The sequence below is a fragment of the Papio anubis genome, chromosome 6 (assembly GCF_008728515.1).
Source record: "Papio anubis isolate 15944 chromosome 6, Panubis1.0, whole genome shotgun sequence".
NCBI lineage: Eukaryota > Metazoa > Chordata > Mammalia > Primates > Cercopithecidae > Papio > Papio anubis.
The window spans coordinates 66,014,596-66,036,417 of NC_044981.1; the positions used below are offsets into that span (position 1 = coordinate 66,014,596).

Below are 21,822 nucleotides of genomic sequence, written 5' to 3' on the forward strand. Positions count from 1 at the left end.
ATAATAAGCTTTCAGTACACAATTCTTGGTACACATTTATTCAATAAAACCGTAGGCCAAAAAGCCTTTTTTCTTACTTTGTGGGAGGATTTCTCATTATAATTCGATCAAGCTAACAACATTTCTCAAATTAGGTCCTCAGGTACATGCTTAACTTTTTAAGTTAATTGAGATTCAGTTGATGCTGAACCCTTGCTAGAATCATCAAATGTATCTTCAAAGAAGAGCAGAGAATAGGAGCAGCCTCTAGCATAGGGTTTTTGTATTGCCTGCATGTGAAGATTGAGGTAAAGAGAGAAATGTGATACTGTCTATAACAAAATTTAATCTGTGAAGTTTCATAAGAGATTTGCATTTTAAACAATCCATTTGGAAAAAAGTACACAAATTTTTAATTTGAATGTGCAAGATTGTGCCCTATAGTTTCTTCTTCCTCTTGATTTGTTAACAATTTTTAAGGTTAAACTTTAAATAAGATCAGTAATATTAATAGTTTTTTTGAAAATGTCATATTTTAGAATTTTCTCTTACATGTAGGTGATTATCACTATGTCAACGGAGTGAGCAAAATTGTTAAGATGTTACTTAGTGGAAGATTTTCATTTAACTCCCAATTCTTTTTTTTTTTTGTTCAAGTTCTAGGGTACATGTGCACAACGTGCAGGTTTGTTACACAGGTATATACATGCCATGTTGGTTTGCTGTACCCATGAACTTGTTGTCATTTACATTAGGTATTTCTCCTAATGCTAACCCTCCCCAGCTCCCCACCCCCGACAGGCCCCGGTGTGTGATGTTCCCCACCCTGTGTCCAAGTGATCTCATTGTTCAGTTTCCACCTATGAGTGAGAACATGCGGTGTTTGGTTTTCTGTCCTTATGATAGTTTGCTGAGAGTGATGGTTTCTGGCTTCATCCATGTCCGTACAAGGGACATGAACTCATCCTTTCTTATGGCTACATAGTATTCCATGGTGTATATGTGCCACATTTTCTTAATCCAGTCTATCATTGATGGACATTTGGGTTGATTCTAAGTCTTTGTTATTATGAATGGTGTCACAGTAAACATACGTGTGCATGTGTCTTTATAGTAGCATGATTTATAATCCTTTGGGTATATCCCCAGTAATGGGATGGCTGGGTCAAATGGTATTTTCTAGTTCTAGATCCTTGAGGAATCGCCACACTGTCTTCCACAATGGTTGAACTAATTTACACTCCCACCAACAGTGTAGAAGTCTTCCTATTTTTCCACATCCTCTCCAGCATCTGTTGTTTCCTGACTTTTTAATGATCCCCATTCTAACTGGTATGAGATGGTATCTCATTGTGGTTTTGATTTGCATTTCTCTGATGGCCAGTGATGATGCGCTTTTTTTCATGTGTCTGTTGGCTGCATAGATGTCTTCTTTTGAAAAGTGTCTGTTCATATCCTTTGCCCACTTTTTGATGGAGTTGTTTTTTTCTTGTAAATTTGTTTGAGTTCTTTGTAGATTTTGGCTATTAGCCCTTTGTCAGATGGGTAGATTGTAAAAATTTTCTCCCATTCTGTAGGTTTCCTGTTCACTCTGATGGTAGTTTCTTTTGCCGTGCAGAAACTCTTTAGTTTAATTAGATCCCATTTGCAATTTTGGCTTTTGTTACCATTGCTTTTGGTGTTTTAGTCATGAAGTCCTTGCCCATGTCTATGTCCTGAATGGTATTGCCTAGGTTTTCTTCTAGGGTTTTTATGGTTTTAGGTGTAACATTTAAGTCTTTAATCCATCTTGAATTAATTTTTGTATAAGGTGTAAGGAAGGGATCCAGTTTCAGCTTTCTACATATGGCTAGCCAGTTTTCCCAGCACCATTTATGAAATAGGGAATCCTTTCCCCATTTCTTGTTTTTGTCAGGTTTGTCGAAGATCAGATGGTTGTAGATGTGTGGTGTTATTTCTGAGGCCTCTGTTCTGTTCCATTGGTCTATATTATCTGTTTTGTTACCAGCACCATGCTGTTTTGGTTACTGTAGCCTTGTAGTATAAAGTCAGGTAGTGTGATGCCTCCAGCCTTTGTTCTTTTTGTTTAGGATTGTCTTGGCTATGCGGGCTCTTTTTTGGTTCCATATGAACTTTAAAGCAGTTTTTTCCAATTCTGTGAAGAAAGTCATTGGTAGCTTGATGGGAAAGGCATTGAATCTATAAATTACGTTGGGCAGTATGGCCATGATATTGATTCTTCCTATCCATGAGCATGGAGTGTTCTTCCATTTGTTTGTGTCTTCTTTTATTTCGTTGAACAGTGTTTGTAGTTCTCCTTGAAGAGGTCCTTTACATCCCTTGTAAGTTGGATTCCTAGGTTTTTTATTCTCTTTGTAGCAGTTGTGAATGGGAATTGACTCATGATTTGGTGCTCTGTCATTGTTGTGTAGGAATGCTTGTGATTTTTGCACATTGATTTTGTATCCTGAGACTTTGCTGAAGTTGCTTATCAGCTTAAGGAGATTTGGGGCTGAGACGATGGGATTTTCTAAATATACAGTCATGTCATCAGCAAACAGGGACAATTTGACTTCCTTTCTTCCTAATTGAATACCCTTTATTTCTTTCTCTTGTCTGATTACCATGGCCAGAACTTCCATCACTAGGTTGAATAGGAGTGGTGAGAGAGGGCATTTTTGTCTTGTGCCGGTTTTCATAGGGAATGCTTCCAGGTTTTGCCCAATCAGTATGATATTGGCTGTGGATTTGTCATAAATAGCTCTTATTATTTTGAGATATGTTCCATCAATACCGAATTTATTGAGAGTTTTTAGCATGAAGGGCTGTTGAATTTTGTCGAAGGCCTTTTCTACATCTATTGAGATAATCATGTGGTTTTTGTCATTGGTTCTGTTTATATGATGGATTACGTTTATTGATTTGTGTATGTTGAACCAGCTTTGCATCCCAGGGTTGAAGCCGACTTGATCATGGTGGATAAGCTTTTTGATGTGCTGCTGTATTCGGTTTTCCAGTATTTTATTGAAGATTTTCGCATTGATGTTCATCAGGGATATTGGTCTAAAATTCTCTGTTTTTGTTGTGTCTCTCTGCCTGGACTTTGGTATCAGGATGATGTTGGCCTCATAAAATGAGTTAGGGAGGATCCCCTCTTTTTTTTGACTGGAATAGTTTCAGAAGGAATGGTACCAGCTCCTCTTTGTACCTCTGGTAGAATTTGGCTGTGAATCTGTCTGGTCCTGGACTCTTTTTGGTTGGTAGGCTATTAATTATTGCCTCAGTTTCAGAGCTTGATTTAACTCTTAATTCTAAACTCCCTAATTTAGGTAGAACTGAGAGAGAATAAATAATAAGTTATTTGAGGATAAAGGCTTAAGTCCCCCTGTAGAGTACAGGAAGTTGTTATGGGTGTTGAATTGAATACATGTACATATAGATCATCTAGAAACATAATTATTAATTTTATTGCACATAATATTTTAGATGTGTATTCACTTTCTTTCCTGCTTTGTGTGAATATAATAATGATAGAAGATAGCATGCGTAGTTAAAATAATGTCCTGGGACTGTAGAATTGGGTTCTGCTTCTGCCTCTGTTAACTAATTGGTGGGTGATCTTCAGCACATCAAAAAAGTGGCTTTTTTTTTTGTATTGTATTATCTGGTCATATGGTAGGTTTTAATATTTTTTAAATGTATCACTGGTATTTTTATAGTAACCTTTATTTGTTTATTAATCAGTGAATGCATACCACAGTGTGCTGAGGGCCTTTCTGGTAGAAAGGTGGAGAAAGCATGTCGTGTTTGAGTAAGTTCTTTGACCAGACTGCTAGGTGCAGTTATATGTGTCATTGGAGGTAATGGTGAAGGTTACAGCCAGTGACTGGTTTGGTGCTGATCTTATGAGTGATAGTAGGGAGAGAGTAGGGAGCTCTTAAAATATTCCCGCAGTAGCCTAGGCATTAGATGACTAGATCCTGAATTAAGGTAATGGCAGTGGACTTGATAAACAGGAGATGCCTACAAAGAATATATTGAGGAGTTAGAATAACCAAGACTTTTGGCAGAAGAGGGGAGAGTCCAGGATGATTCCTGAGCTGGGCCTTAAGCACCCAGAGCGAAAGTGGATAGTTTATACCTGGACTTTAAATGATATGGATATTATATTAAGTAGAGACGACAGAAGAGTGTAATGTGAAGCTTTTCCAATTTTGTCATAACAGTGTTTAATTGCATTGCTTACAAAAAAGAAAACATTCTCTCAGTTTGTAGTAATTAGCAAATGCTGCAACAGATAAATCAGTATCTGAGAATATCTAGAAATTGTGAAAAGTATGGAAACTGCTGCCTCTAATTCCACATCATCATTAAAAAATTTAAATTGTGTGATTTATTCTTTAAAAAAATAATTAAAACAGAGAATAAGTTCCCCTAAAAAACAATTTTATGAAACTGAAGGAACGGACTCTGTATTAAATATTTCCAAAGAGTTCCTGAGACCAAAAACGGTGGCCCTTCTTTTCCAGCAGCTGGAATCCAAAAGATCTTGAAACCAGTCCTGAAAGGCTTGCTGCTATGCAAGAAATCCTGGTGGCTTTTGAGAGGAAGATAGAAAAATTTCTGGAAAATTTCAAGTAGTAGTAGAGGTGAGTTACTGCCATGAAGAATTTATCCAGGGACTAAAAATATTCATTTATCTTTATAAAAGTTTTTTAAAAAATATACATTCAGCTGAAAATAAGATTTTCAGTTGAAAATCCTAGTGTTTGTGCTTTAAAGCTTTTAATGACTAGAAAATAATAGAGCAAGTAGTTTCCCCACTCCCACACAAATACATTAAAAATTTAAAGTTTTAATCATCAGCAACAATGATGTTTCTATAAGATGATGATGATACTGGAAAAATGCATGGTCAATAAATGCCATATTTATGCTTTGAATGTATTTTGAGTGTAAGATCTGCTTGGATGAGATTTTTAAAAATATATATTCATGATCTTTTTGATTTCTCAGAAGACTTTGTTCTCCTTAGTAAAAGTCTCCTTTTTCTGATTCAGGTACTGCTTGGATACCCTATTTAAGCTCCCTCTAGATAGTATTTTATTTAGAAACAATGCAGGATTACTGTAGTCCCCTCTAATTATTTTATTCAGTTCTTGGGAATAGAAAATATGTGGACATGGTACAAACTTTAAAGGGTACAAAAGTGCAGTGAATATTCTCCCTCCCACTTCTGTCTCTGCCATTCAGTTGCCCTCCATAGAAGTAATCATGTTTATCAGTTTCTTGTATATTTTTCCTCAAATATTTTATGCATATATATACATAGACTTACAGTTGGCATACATTTTTATATCCTTACAAAAATCTTTTGACCCTTAGGTAGGACTCTTCTTTCTCTCAATCAGTTCCTCAGAAAATGGAGTAGAAGAAAATTCGTGTCTTAGTGTGTTCTCACACTGCTATAAAAATACCACCTGAGATTGGGCAATTTATAAGGAAAGGAGGTGTAATTGACTCAGTTCCTCATGGCTGGGAGGCCCCAGGAAACTTACAATTACGACACAAGACGAGGGGAAAGCAAGGCACATCTTATATGGCAGCAGGAGAGAGAGAAACATGCAGGGGAAGCTGCCATTTTTAAAACCATCAGATCTCATGAGAACTGCCTATTATGAGAACAGCATGGGGAACAGATCCCCATGATTCAGTCACCCCCCACCAAGTCCCTTCCCAACACATGACTCGTGGGTATTACGAGATGAGATTTGGGTGGGGACACAAAACCAAACCATATCTAGTTGGGTAGGAAACTATTTTAAATAGTTATTAGATTAATTTTCTTCCTCCAGATTAAACATAGGCATGTAGCATCCTTCTGTTAAACATTGATATTTAAGATTTGACTGATTATTTTAACATTTTGCAGTTTTGCCATTGAGAATTTAGAAGATCTAATTGCAACTTAATGGTAACCTAATCGGTTGCAATATCTGCTTCTCTATTATTTTTTCCCCCACTTAGCTCATTTTTAAAAAACAATCAGTAAACTTCAAAGGGCAAGTCAGTACACACATACAAATTTGTGAAAACTGCAGATAGCTTCCTGAAACAATATATTAGAATGAATTTTAGTTTTACTATTAATGTCTGTTGCTCAGGTACTTCTTAGCATCTGAGGAACGAAGTACAGGGGTAAGAAGAAGATACTGAGAAAAAGGGAGATGTACAAAGAAGGAAAGTCCAAGAAGCCACATTTATGAGGCTTAGCCACTGAGCGTGGAATAGACTGTATTTGGCTGTAGTTGGTCTAGGACAAATAGAAGCCATACTTTGAAGTAGATTCTTCACTTAGAGACCTCTGGTTTCCAAGATTTTGGAAGATTAAAACAAAATATTTGACAAGTCTTCTTTTCAGGGGAATGAATTATTAATTTGGAATTTCAGGTGGTATGTCATTTATTTTGCCTTTTATTATATTTAATTATTGTTTCCTGATCCTGACAATGACGTAAACTTGGGCACATTTTGTTTTATCTGTTCCTACTCTTTATCTTCACACATTTGTTTCAAGATTCTGTTTTCGGTAAAACTGTTGTGTGCTGCTTAATTGCCATTTGTCACTGGAGATGCCCTGTTGACATGAAACAGTGATTTTTTTTTTTTTTTTTAACATTTACGGTACTGTTAAAAATGAATGAAATCTCCTATTACATTTGCTTGCCTACTCGTTGATTCTGCCTACTTTCTTTTTATCTATTCCCATGTTTTGTTATATGTGTTACTTTTTGTATGTTTTAGTTTATTAAATTAGACAAATGTGATAAGCAAATGTCAGTTAAAATTTTAAATTGACAGCCCAAATTCTCTTCAGTCTCTGTAAAACATAAATGACTTAAAATTGTTTTAGAATAGAGGTTTTGCTGTTTTAATGCTAAAACTGGGGTTGGGTAAAATGTTTTGTACTTAGGAAGTTTCACAAATAGAAATGTTTCATATACATTAGATTATGACGACAATATGTTAGGCAGTAGATGAATTTCAGCAATTCAAAAAATATTTGAAAATACTGACTTTCAAGTGATGTGATGCTTTGGGCTGGTGATGTTGTATGTACTAGGTTATGTGGGGAAACTAAAAACACATTGATTATTGATTGATGAGGGCAAAATACTTTTAATAGTAGGGTTTAGGATTCTTAAATGGTTTATTACACTATTTCCAGGTGAAGCTTTCCTTTGTAATTATAAGGGTGGTAAGTTTGGATGAAGATCCAATTGGATGAAGTCAGTTTAAAAAGTGCGGTACAAAATTCATCATTCTGGGAACATATGTTAAATGAGAACAGACTGAATTTAATGGGAAAAGTAAATAACAGTAGTTTAAAAAATATGTTCAGTTGGCAGGGTGCGGTGGCTCATGCCTGTAATCCCAGCACTTTGGGAGGCCCAGGCGGGCAGATCATCTGAGGTCAGGAGTTTGAGACCAGCCCAGCCAATATGGTGAAACCTTGTCTCTACGAAAAATAACAAAAATCAGCTGGGCATGGTGGCACACATCTGTAATCCCAGCTACTTGGGAGGCTGAGGCAGGAGAATCACTTGAACCCAGGAGATGGTGGTTGCAGTGAGCCAAGATTGTGCCACTGCACTCAAGCCTGGGTGACAGAGTGAGACTCTGTCTTAGAAAAAAATAAATAAAAATAAAAATACGTTCAGTCTACTGGCATTTATCTTAACTATGAAGTACATGTTCACTTATTCCTCAGTGTATTAGTATATTTTTCTTAAACATGAATGTTGAGTTTGTATTTAACAGAGTCTTACAATCATTTCTTACTTTGTCAAGAATGTCAATACATTTTCTCCTCACTGGATGCTTGACTTGTTTTTTAAATCTTCATTTTGAAATGAAGTATAGTTTAACAAGTAAATAAATGTCTACTTAAAAATATTTTAAAAATAAATTTAATAGAAACTTTAACTTAAGTAATTCAGAGTCCTCCCCTTTCTTTTTTCATACTTGAAGTGTGAGATAAAGAGAAAAAACATACTGACAGGGAATGATGCGACTTCTCTAAAGCCGAAGAATTTTCAAAATTACTAAGATCTTTGAATTTTTAGTGGTTTATTTGATAGCCTTACAATTATCCCTCCTATTGGAGAAGTGAAAGCAAGTTTAGAAAATGTAAGTGTTTCAAAATGATGTTAAGTACTAAGTATTAAAATAGTACTTAGGATCTGGCTTGATTCATAGGAACTGGATGGTAGAGGTTCAGATAGCTAGTTTATTACCCATAATTTAAAATAATTTAAAAAATAGAGCTTAGTTTTTCTTTTAGACAAAGTATATGTCATCCCCTCCACACTCTACATTTTTTTTGCAGCCAGTCTGCTTGACTTAGCTTTGGAAAACTGAATAATTAATTGCCAAAGAATAAGTAGAAGCATTTTTGGTGAGAGAACCTAAAAGAAAAGGAATAATGTTTTAACAACAGGAATGATGTTTTAATAATAGAGGTAACACTTATAGCATCTTCTGTCATGTTGTAAAATTTCCTAGATACTTATTTTGACTAGCTGCTGCATGGTGGTATGGATTGGGAGTGAAGGAACTGGATCTTAGTCTCAGCCATCTCAGTGATGCATTGTATTACCCAGTAGAACAATCATACAACCTTTTTGTGCCTCAGTTTCCTCTCTGTAAAATGAAAACCAGACCTCTAAAACAAAGAGCCTGCTGTTAGTAAACCCTGCAGCACATAGTCCCAGTTCCACTGGATGAAGCCTGAAATATAAAAATCATTAATGGGTGATGTTGGTTCTATTGCGAGTTGAATTATGGAGACTGATAGACTCTTAGGCCTGTTACTTAACGTCTTTACAGATTCTGTTTCTTTTCTTGTAAAATTAGGATAATAATGCCTATCTCATGGTTGTTTTGAAATTTAAAATTGCAAATATAGGTAAAGTGTTGAGGCTAATGCTTGTCACTGTAGCTATTATGCTATTTTAATTATTTTTTTTTCTGCTAGTTACTGGGCAGAGTTTACTCTTCAGGGCCTTGAGTCCTTGAGGACAGCTAGTTTGCACCATATTCTTTATCACCTCCCAAAAACATTAGCTCCTGTTGTTTTATTCCCCTGCCCTCTCATTTCCAAATTGCCCAACCTTTCATTTTCACTGGTTCTTCCACTGCTCCCCTACCTTCCACCCTTTTCTAATCTACTTTTTGGAAACCTAGAAACTAAGCTTACCAATGTATTTTTTTATAGTCACCAAATGATCTCTGTACATCTGTGATGTCATTGAATTCTTGTTTCCCCAAATCCCAACTAACAAACCCATACATGCACCTTTACCCAGTCACTTTTTGGCAGCGATCTCCTATAGAAATGACTCATTATTTCACATCACCTCTACCTTTCAGATTTTAGTGTTACTATCTATTTGGGATAACATCACTAGAACAATGTTTAATAGTTTGGTGTAATGTACATGTCTGCCTTGTTCCTAATTATTTTTTATTTTCCCCCTAAGATATTAATGAGCTACATTAAATAAATGTGTACAGTCATAGTCGTTGAATATAAGATACTGCTGATTGTAAGAAGCACATCTGCTTTATGGACTAATAAGAAAAAAATACCAATTATTAGACACCATCAATTGTGAGATGCATTCCTAATTCAAAGATGTTAAAATGTGAAAAAATGTAAATGAGGATTGATGAGATATAGTATAGTATTTTTAATCTTATTAACTTTTCTGTTAAAATTTCTGTATATTCTTGCTTGCTTGATAGAAACTTTTCAAATTTTCTTACTTTTGCAGTCTCAGTGAACTGTATCTGAATTACTTTTCGCTTCATTGCAGACTAAGAGACATTTTTACTTGGTCTAGTTCTTTCCAAATGTTTAATGTTTTTATGATTATATAACTTGATCATCTTCTGTTTACAAATTCCCATCACAGCACAAAGATGCAACATCTTTTGAGTGCTTGAGATGGAAAACATTTTTTTTCGATTTTCAGGAAGGGTGAGCTATACTGATATTTTCTCAGCTCCTCTCTCCACACACAGAATTACATATTAACTCTTTTTATGCTAACTTCATGCTGGTACCACTGTGATGTCATAGAACCCTCTGACTTTATACTGTTTACCTTTTTAATTTTTTTATTTTAGACAATTTTGAAGCTTATGTTTATTCTGCCTTCTATGTCATCTTAGAGCTTAATGATAAAGCCTGCCCACTTTTTTATCTATTTTTCTCCCCTCTCCATTACTTCCCTTTCTCATTATCTCTAGAGGAAAGACTTAGAAATGTAGTTTACTCTGAGAGAATACTTACATTGAGGTGAGGAAGAATAGATAACCTAGAGGTGATTGTATATTGGAATTTAGTGCACTTTAAAACTCTTGGGAGAAGAGTCGCTATATTTTTTGTTTGAAGAAAGATAGTTCTGTGTACACTTGAGGGATGCAACTCAAGGCAGATGTCAGGTAACCTGTTAAATCTGGATTGTCATCTCAAGGACATAGGGGTGTGTGTCTGGGAAATCAGAAAGAAAAAGAAATTAAAACTGATCTCTCTATCAGTTAAAACATTTTAAGGAACTCAAGTTCTATGTAAATGATGTAATATAATATTATAATGTTCGTAAATCTTATACTTAGTTTCTAAAAAGAATCTCAAGGAAGTACTGTTTGGTTAGTCATTCCTCATAGATGACACTGAAACTTAATTAAACTGGTTTAAGTGATTATCAAATTGTTTTGTGCTTACTGAGTAATGGTTCTTACCATTGGAATTCACAGATTTTTAGGGAGGAGGTTCTATGAACTGAACTTATATGTAAAGTTTGGGCATTAGGCACAATTTATTAGTGGGGTTTTGTAGGGAAACTCCTCAAAGGGATTATTATTAATAACTCAAAAGAAATTAATACATTTCTGCAGAGTTCTAGGTCAGCACTGTTTCTCTTTTATCTGGACTTCATTGTGATCTTGATTGTAAATAAGTAGAATCCCAGGGTATTTCAAAGCCCAAAACAAAGAAAACTTGTCAGCCCTGGAAATGTGAGCATTGTTCAAGTGCTGCACTAAAAAAAAAATGGCAATACTGCCTGCAAACTACCAGGGAATTCACTTTTAGGAAGTAGTAAGTGTACTGTTTTCACAAAAAAAAGACATTTAGAAGATTATGGACTATGGATCAACATATGTTGGTAAATGTGAAGGATTAAAAATATGCTTCTATTTTAACTTGAGTGATTAATTTCATAGTTGTGATTTAAAGTGTATTTCTAAGGAGAATATATATTGGAAATAATAAATTATTTGGTATTTGTGTATATGTGTATATGTGTATGTATGTGCAGGAATCACTTTTTAATGTTCATGTGAGTAATGAAAATACTTTTTTTTATTATAGTGCATGCAAGATATGGGAAATACTAAAGCAAGACTACTCTATGAAGCCAATCTTCCAGAGAACTTTCGGAGACCACAGACAGATCAGTATCCTTTAAAACTTACTTGTTTTGAGTTTAAAAAACATCAACTCATTTTTACAGTTCACATTTTATCCGTTAGTATTTAGGAAGATGTGAACTTTATCACACTATTGTTCATTAAAGGTAGATATTGACTTGCTGTGAGCTGTGCTTTGTATATAGTAGGTTTTTAGTAGGAATTTGGTACACAGATTACATAATTACATAAAAATATATGATACATATGGTATTTAGAAGTAATTAGAGACCCCTGAATCACAATGATGATTTAACTTACAATTTTTCCACTTCATGATGGTGAGAAAGCAGTATACGTTTGGTAGAAACTGTACTTTGAGCACTAGTGTAACCATTCTGTTTTCACATTCAGTACAGTATTCAATAAATTACATGAGATATTCAATACTTTATTAAAAATATGCTTTGTGTTAGATGATTTTGCTCAACCGTAGGCTAATGTTAGTGTTCTGAGCACATGTAATGTAGGCTAGGATTGGCTATGTTTGGTAGGTCAGGTGTATTAAATGCATTTTTGACTTAAAATACATTCAGCTTAGGATGGGTTTACTGGAGCCTAACCCATTGTAAGTTGAGGGGCATCTCTGTTACTAAGTGTAAAATGTTAAGACTGATTCTTCTTGACTGTTCTCCATCTCTCGATTAGAAAGTATATGTTGTTTATTATTTTAGACTGTTATTAGAGACTTGATTTGTAACTATCCTGAGTATTTTAGAAATCATTTCCATATAATCTTTGATTACCTTTATATAGGAGTTATATTTGTGTGAGGCCTTGTGGCATTTAGAAGACAAACTACATAGTATAAATTCTGAGTAATTTACACTACTGACACTCTGTTGTAGGTTGTGCAACTATGTTTGCTTTATGAATCCACCTTTATGAGTGGATAGAATAGTTTCCCACATAATCTGCCTTTATGAGTGGATAGAATAGTTTCCCATGAAAACATTTTAATGTTTTTTATGTTTGTTAAATATAAAATCATAATTCTGTAGGATTTTTATAACTCATAGTTTGAAAAAGCAGCTCATCAAAATGGTGTTGCTTTATAAATAAGATTATCTGATTAATTGTAGGTGCTTGGATTCCGTTTGAAGGTAACATTTGTGACTTTGACAATAAAATGTAGTTTATTAAAGATCAATTATATTGTACCTATTTGTATAGTAAAACAATTTTGTGGCCAGTGGAAGAAATATCTTTTCTCACACGGTGATGTAGGTCATTATATATTTATTTCCACATTTGGACAGAAACCTTTTAAATTATAATTGAGAAGTTAGTAATTTGTATTTGGCCTTTTCTGTTTCTGCTCACCCCACTCCTTTCTCACAAATTTAGCAATCTGATATCCAAGGCTGTTTTTGTTATAGAAAGTTTGCAGGGTTAATGGTAGAAGGTTGATTTCAGGTATAAAAAAATTGTGTGAGTAAAAGTATGGAGAGATGAGAGAACATGACCTTTTAGGGCAGAAGAAACTTGGAAGGTATTTTAGTCCAAATTGCGAAGGGTTTTCAGTATGATGTAGAGTAGTTTAGACCTCATTTCATTGGCCCAAGTGTTTAAAAACACATGAAGGGTTTTGAAGCATTAACTTCCACCATAAGGAAGAATAGTTGGAGGTGGGAGGAGAGCCTAGAAGCAGAGAGACCATGTGAAATACTTGTATAGCCCCAAAATGAGCAGTGACGATCTAAGTTAGATAGTGGCATTGGGAATGGGCAGGATTAAATTGGAAAGATTGGAAAGAAGTTGGGAAAGCTAAGTTAAGATTGGCTTTGGTTCTGAGGGAGTCACTAAAGTAACCCTGAAATTTCTAACTTGGTTGACCATAAAACTTATTCACTGAGAGAAGGAATTCGTTACCAGCAGGAGGATTAAGAGTTAGAAATGAAAGATAATGAGCCATGCTTTCTTGCTTTGGGCAGATTGATGCTTCTGTTACACATATATATGAAGTTACCCCATTCAGTGGCTGGAAACATGAGTCTGGACCCTAGAAGAGAGCAGTACATTCAGATTGAGGAATCACTTAGCATGTGGGTAATGATATGAAGTGCTGGTCAGGCTATGTTTACTTAGGGCAGCAGTCCTTTATTTTGCAGATTTTATTGAGAATCTTGAGAATTCTTTTCCTTCTCTGAAAAATGAAAGCCTACGGCTGAATCCTGAAGAATAAAGCATGGTAGAAGGAAAAACAGCCCAGCATACAAATCAGCACTGTAGGTGGTTGTTACTAGCTGCTTGCTGGTTACATTAATTTGTCCCTCCTTTTTTTGCCCCCCACTCACAAGCCCAAGTTGATATATATGACCCCTCAAATTGAAGAATCTTCCTTTTTTGAAAGTTTGTGTCATGGCAGCGTGGGGAGGTTGGATTGGGTTGGATTTTTTAGGTGTCCCTTGATATAACAGGGTAAATTACTGGAGATTTTTGAAAATTTTGATTTCATCCTTTATGTGTTACCTATGGATGAGAGTAGCTTCCAAGTTATTTAATTTATTACACTGATTCCATATTGTTTTCAGATTATCACGAAGTATATTGAGGGAAGGACAGTATATATCTTATTGGTATCCTCACTTATTGAACTATTCTATGCACCATTTTGTGCAGATTAGTAGGAATGCTATTTCTTCATTACCACCAATTTTATGATGCACCTTAGAGAGATAAAGTGCTGATGAGATATTGCCTTGTTGGTTCTTTTATCTTGGCTGATGTATTTTAAAATATTTGGTCCTTATCTAAAGATGAGATTTTTATAGTGAATTGATTAGTGTCTAGTATTGGTAACTCCTTGACCTTCGACACAGTGAAGATAGAATACTGGAAACAACAGCTGCAATAACTTTGCTGCTTAATAAGGGTTTGTTTGCCCTATGCCAAGCCCTGACGATGGCATTTTATGTACATTTTTTTTTTATTTATTTCTCAAAATAACTCGGTGACATAGAGTGTAATATTTCCTTTGTCAGGAGTGGGGTGGGAAGGATGAGATGCTCAAAGAGCTATGAAGAAACTTGCTAAAGCCTCCAGACTTTCCCTCCTGTGTCGGGTCACTTAAGTATTATTTAATGATGGTAGTCTGAGTAAAATCAGTGCTGCCACATTTAAGTCTTGATTACCTTTGAAAATAGATAGGGTTATTATAATTTGGCACTCTTTGCAGCTAGCTTGTAAGATCTAGGTGAAGATTTCAACTTTTCATTACCTGGTATGATTTATGTTAGGCTTTTGGATTAACTGTATTTGCTGTTGTTACCTCAAGCATTCTTATTTAATTTTTCACACTAGATGTTACTCCTTTTTACAAATTATGGTCATATTTATGTGAGGTGTTGATCTTTATTGTTCATATGGTTGTCAGACTTGTTTAAGGAGGGTCTTTGTCTAACATGTTTCAGCTAGATGATTACTTATGTTAAGAGTATAAGATGACAATTCTTGGACTGTGAGACTAGTTCCCATATCTAATGTAATCTGTAGCCTTTAAAAAAATTACCTTGGTTAATATAACACAACACTTTTTATTGTTTTAATTCTGAAACACTGTAATTTAGAGGTTTTGTGGGGGGAGGCTGGTAAGAAAACCAGCTTGCCTTTCTCTGTTCCTCCCTCCAGTCTTTCCTTTCATCTATCTGTCTTTCTAAAGCTCATTGCTCTTTGAAAAGCCTAACATCTCTGTACTTTTATAGATATAAATATAGTTGTCTCATCCCTAGAGCAAGTATAACCAAACTGAGTTAAACTCATATAATATGGGACCTCATTGCATTCTTAACAAGATTTGTCACTTTTTAAAAAGCTTTGCAATTTACAAAAGTTATGCAAAAGCTGCTGTGAAAGTGTAATTTCTCATGTGGGATGTGGTTAATTATAGGCTTCATGTCCTAGTGCATGACAAATGATAAAGCTTTACATTAAGCTTTTTATTATTAGGATATTTTGTCTTATCTAAAAAACTTTAATTACTTCTGTTCCATGAGATCTATTGTGCACCAAAGCTAATCAGCAGTTCTCCTTTGAGCTTTTCAAAGTTTTACTGCTGTCAGTGCTGTGTGTCTGAAACTGGAAGATTTTGTTCTTTGGGAGTAGATATTAATTTAATTGTCTTTCAAATGGTATATTTTTAAAGAAAAAATCTTAAAATATATAAATACATGTTAAAAGACAAAACATGTAATAATGTTGGAATTTTTCTGGGCTTGTATAGTACCAATTGTTAGTTTTGGGGACAGGGAGAATTAGGGGTGCTGTACTGAGTGCTTTATAACTGTAGACTTGGGGAAGATTCTGGGATAATTTGATATTATTTAGTAAGTCCCAAATTAAAACTTGAACCGTTATTGTAATAGTGTATTTCTTACCTGACTCCCTGAAAATATTATTGTTCTGTTTCTGAATTTTTGAGTTGTATTATCGATCTACGTCAGTATAATTAAGTCCTTATATCTCAAATGACTTCTGGAGACTGTAAAATGAAGATAAATAGTTCCTGATCTCCAAATTCATTGGTTCTTTTGTTGTTGTTTCTCATTTACTCATCTGTTTAAACTTAATGGTATGCAAGCCATCTAAGCCCTCAATACAGTAATTCTATTTCCTCTTGCTACCATGGACCTTATCTTTTAAGTGATTTGCCTATCAGAATACCTTTGTTCATAATAAGAGCTAAAACTTAAATAACACTATGTACCATCCACTATTTTAGTTGTTTAGATATTATTGGCTTATTTAATTCTTATAATAATCCTATGAGATGATACTGGTATTATCCCCATTTTAAAAATGATGAAACTGAGGCACCAAAGTATGTAAAAATAAAACTAAATTCATATATTAAATTCTTACTCTTAGATACTATACTAAATGTTTTATGTATGTCTTAATCTTCAAACTCTTGACAACCTTGTGAGGTGAGTATTACTGTCTTTTTACATATCTAGGTACAGGTTCAATAGATTAGCTAACTTGAAGGTCACAATCACTGCTGGGGAAATAATAAGTGCCTGCTTGTACTGGAAATGAGGCTGTACATTGGAGACTATCTTCTTTGGGAATGTCAACATATAATGCAAAACTATGGTAAAAATTTCCTTCAGAAATCCTTAGATTGTTTATGATGACAGTTTACAGACACATGTCTCCCTATTAATCCATTTGGCTGTTCTTTGCTCTCTAGCATTGAATAGAATTCAGGAATCAGTAACTACAGGCCTGTGAGCTAGCTGCCTGTTTTTGTAAATAAGGTTTTATTAGAACCCAGCCATGTACATTCATTTATGAATGTTCTGTGATCACTTTGGAGAGCTATAAAGGGACAGTTGAGTAATTGAAACATAGACCAACTGTCCCACAAAGCCTAAAACATTTACTTTCCGGGCCTTCAAGGAAAAGTTTGCTAACCTGTGGGATAAATAACTGTTTCTCTAGGTGAACTAATAGTACAGAATTGGCTTGCATTTGGGACCTTGTACAAAAATACATAAGGATGGTGTGAGACATTCTTGCTCTAGGAAGCATGTAGGAACTGAGCACAACCAAAGATACGGCATGTTTTCCAAACTAGATTTCTTCCTTGGGTGACTCCCATGGAATTTAGAAATTCACTTTGTAGTGTACTTGGATTGCCTTTTAAAAAGTATAAAAAGTGATCTTATGTTAATAAGTAGGAAGATTCCAGTAAATTCTTCTACCCTAATGCTTTATTTTTGTATCTTTAAAAAACACTATGTACCAAACATACCAACTTTGGCTTCTTATAATTTTTTTAAGATATATACTTCTTAGAGATAATTTCTGAAAGGATTTCTTATTGTAAACAGAAATGAGACTCTCAACTGCATTTGAATTATTTATATAAAATACATTAAATATCAATTAAGATTTCACAGATATCTGTTATTTTGGAAAATTCACAGCAACATACAATTTTACCAGATGTTAGTATTGTACTCAACTCCAGAAGATTGTATACTTAACATACTTAACTTTCACAAACTTGGTATTTGTAAAACCATCGTAGTATTCTACATAGGAATACCTTGTTTTATCACACGTTGCTTTATTCGCACTATACAGATACTACCTTTTTTTTTTTGTTTCTTTTCTTTTACAAATTGAATGTTTGGGGCAACCATGTGCAAAGCAAGTCTGTGGGAGCCATATTTTTCAACAACACATGTTTACTTCAGGTCTCCATGTCACGTTTTGGTAATTCTTACAGTATCTCAAACTTTTTTATAATTAGTATATCTTTATGGTGATTTGTCATCAGTGATCTTTGATGTTACTGTTGTAATTGTTTCAGGGCACTGTGAACTGCACCACTGTAAGGTGGCAAATGTTATAACAGAATTGTAACATAAATGCATGGTTTTCATTAATTTATAAAAGTTTGCATTCTGACTACACCGATCAGCTGTTCCCTTTCTTCTTTTCCTCTGCACTCCCTATTCTGTGAGATGCAACATTAACACCTACAGTAACCTCCAAGTGTTCTAGTAAAAGAAAGAGTCTCACCTTGCTCATTTTAAATCAAAAAGCTGTAATAGAAATGATTAAGCTAGTGAGGAAGGCATGTGGAAAGCCAAAATAGGCGGAAAGCTAGGCCTATTGCACCAAATAGCCAAGTTGTGAATGCAGAGGAAAAATTCTTGAAGGAAATTAAAAAGTGCTACTCTAGTATACACATGAATAATAAAAAAACAAAACAGCCTTTTTGTTGATGTGGAGAAAGTTGGAGTTGTTTGGATAGAAGTTCAAACCAGCCACATTTCCTTAAGCCAAAGTCTAATCCTTAACAAAGCTTTAACTCTCTTCAATTCTGTGAAGGCTGAGAGCGATGAGGAAGCCTCAGATGAAAAGTTTGAAGCTAGCATAGGTTGAGTCATGAGTTTTTTTGTGTGTTTTTGTTTTCTCTGTTTTTTTGACAGGTTCTCACTGTGTCACCCAGGCTGGAATGCACTGGGGCAGTCAACTCACTGCAGCCTCTGTCTCCTGGGCTCAAGCAATCGTCCTGCCTCAGCCTCCTGAGTAGCTAGAACTACACATGCACACCACCATGTCCAGCTAATTTTTTTTTTTTTTTCATAAAGATGGGGCTTGCTATATTGCCCAGGCTGTTCTTGAACTCCCAGGCTTAAGTAATCCTCCTGCCTTACCCTCTCAAAGTGCTGGAATTACAGATATGAGCCACTGTTTGCACTGGTTTATGAAGTTTAAGAAAAGCCATCTGCAGAACATAAAAATCAAGATGAAAGAGCAAGTTATCCAGAAGATGTAACTAAGATAATTGATGAAGGTGACTACACCAAACAACACATTTTCAATGGAGACTAAACAGCCTTCTGTTGGAAGAAGATGCCATCCATACTGGAGAAGTGAAGTCAATGCCTGGCTTCAAAGCTTCAAGACAGGAAGCTTTCTTGTTAGGAAAATGCAGCTGGTGACTTTAAGTTGAAGCTAATGTTATATTTACCATTTTGAAAATCCTAAGGCCCTTAAGAATTAAGCTGCATCTATTCTGCCTGTGCTCTCTAAATGCAACAACAAAGCCTGGGTGAAAGCACATCTGTTTACGGCATGGTTTACTGAATACATTAAGCCCACTGTTGAGACCTGCTGCTCAGAAAGAAAGATTTTTTTTTTTTTTTCAAAATGTTACTGCTCATTGACAATGCTCCTAGTAACCCAAGAGCTCCAATGGAGATATACAAACATGTCGTTTCATGCCTGTTCAGTACAACATCTGTTCTGCAGCCCATGGATAAAGGAGTAGTTTTACTTCCAAGTGTTTTTGTTTTTGTTTTTGATTTTGAGACAGGGTCTCACTCCATTGCCCAGGCTGGAGTGCAGTGGTGTGATCATGGTTCACTGCAGCCCTGACTTTCCAGGCTCAGATGATCCTTCCACCTTAGCCTCCTGAGTTGGGACTACAGGCATACAACCACCACACCAAGCTGATTTTTGTATTTTTTTTGTAGAGATGGAATTTTGCCATGTTCCTGGGCTGGTCTTGAACTCCTCAGCTCAAGCGATCAGCCCACCTGGGCCTCCCAAAAGTGCTGGCATTACAGGCAAGAGCCATTGTGCCCAGCCAGAAAACTTGTCTTTATAAACAACATCCAATTATTCCTCTTAATAAATGGAATGTTTAGATTTTCTGCCCAACTTGCGTCCCCGGCCCGCTGTGAGTGCTTTCATAATGCCCCAATTCTTTTCATAACCACCATATAGAGCCTCACTTAATGTCTTTGATAGATTCTTAGAAACCACAACTTTAAGCAAAATGACATGTAATGAAACCAGTTTCACCCTAGGCTAGTTAATATAAACAAGAGTTAAGTTCCTATGGCATATTTCTGGTCACAAATATATCACATTTCTAAATAAAGACCTGTAACATGTCTAATACCAAAGTTTGAAATAAAGGTGAGTTGTATACATACCTTTAAGGAAGATTAATAAAAACAAGTGAGATAATTATTTACCCAATTTTTAGTGAATCAGTGAGTGATAGTCATAGTGGGGGTGGGTCAAATCAAGGAATAAATGTTTGTAAAGCAAAAATTGTAATGAGCACCTCCTACCATCATGAAGTTGAAAAACAATAACAAATATGATGGACTTGCTGAGCACTTTCTTACTACATCATTTATTTATTGTGCATTTGTATGATTGTATACTTGACACATTTTTTTTTTTGCAATAATTTTGTATATATTTATTCATTCATTTTTCAGCCTGCTTACTCCAGGTTAGGGTTGCTGGTGGCTGGAGCCTCTCCCAGCTGATCAGGTTACAAGGTGGGAACCAATCTTGGACAGGACACCATTCTATTGCAGGGTACACTTACATACACCCCACACTCACTCATACTGGGCCATTTAGACATGTGAAATAACCTGATGTGCATATCTTGGGGATATGAGATGAAACTTGAGTACCCATAGAAAACCCAAATAGATAGGGGAAAATTCGCAAAGTCTACACAAACAGTGGCTCGGCTAGAAATAATTTTTTTGTCTCATCAGTGTCATAACAAAACAACATTATTCTGGGACCTGTTGTGTGGTCTGTCAACCCTTTCTATTATCTGTTGCCTCAACTGTCAGTTTAAAAGGCTTTTTTAAAACTTTTTATTAATGGTTATTGACTGAAACTGTATTGTATTACTGCCCAGGTAACTTTTCCTTTGAATAGAATGATCCCCTTAACTTGGGGATCCACAGAGACATTATATTTCAGTGTGATTAGTTTTTTTTTTCCCCTGTAATTCTGTGTGTTTTATGCATTGAAAAGAATTATCGGAAAGGAGTCCTCAGGCTTTACCTGAGTACCAGAGGAGCTCATGTCACTAAAGAGGTTAAGAACCCCTGATGTGAGAATTTCCATTTCAGTGGAATATGACAAGTGGTAAGAGAAGTTACCGATGTCACGTGACTCTAAACACTCAATCCCAGTATAAATTACTCACTCTGTTAACAGGTCAGATGAGTCCAGACAACTTCAGGAAATTAAAGAAGACTAACCTTGGCTTTAGCATCTTGACTTTCCCGTTTCTCAACTTTGCAAGGATAAAATTGGCCACTGTTCTTCTGATACATATGGAATCCTATATGATGTGCCCAGACACAGCATATATAGTGGAAAAGAGCATAGATTTTGGAATCACAAGTGCTTAATCTTTCCAAGTTGCTGATTCTTCATCTATGATATGGAACTAATAATATGCACATTAGTGGGGTGTGGGAGGAATTAAAGGACCCGGAATGTGTACAGTGTATATAGTACACAATGTCTGACTCAGTGTGGGTACTTGCATAGATGTTAATTTCTTTACTTATACTAAAAACCCCAAATGAACCTGAATTAAATTTAAAGTTTGGTGATGAAGTGATAGTGGTGGTGGTGATGTAGGAATTAAGAATTGTCATTTACTTTTCTTTCTAGAATTAGTTTGGATGATTTTTGTTCAGTGAGAAAATTTCCTGAAAGAGGTAGACTTCTTTGGGAGAAAGAAAAGTAGTTTACAGAATGTAGTTGCAGAAATAATGTGAAAGAGAGCACAGACTGAGGAGTACGAAAATTAGAGTCCCAACTTTGTGGAGAGGAGTGAATAAAGGGAAGTGTACATATCACTGAATTCATGCTTTTCCTTAAGTTATCTGTTTCCAGAGCAGTGGAATTTTTCATCAGAGATAAATATGAAAAGAAGAAATACTATGATAAAAATGCCATAGCTATTACAAATGTAAGTAAAACCTTCATGTCTCATCAATTGTTTGTTGACTA

At 35.2% G+C, this 21,822-nt stretch overlaps 1 protein-coding gene across 11 annotated transcripts in view; it reads left to right on the forward strand.

Annotated features, from left to right (window-relative positions):
- Positions 1–21,822, forward strand: part of SMAP1 (small ArfGAP 1) — a 184,750-nt gene that overhangs the window by 74,552 nt on the left and 88,376 nt on the right. For 8 of the 11 annotated variants that reach the window (XM_021937408.2, XM_021937412.2, XM_031667159.1 and 5 more), the window contains exons 3-4: positions 11,420–11,505; positions 21,706–21,781. In XM_021937408.2, coding sequence (XP_021793100.2) covers positions 11,420–11,505; positions 21,706–21,781 — 162 coding nt within the window. Of the gene's footprint in view, positions 1–4,508; positions 4,629–11,419; positions 11,506–21,698; positions 21,782–21,822 lie in introns of all 11 variants that reach the window. The other 3 variants (XM_031667164.1, XM_031667166.1, XM_031667165.1) reach the window with 3 other exon arrangements.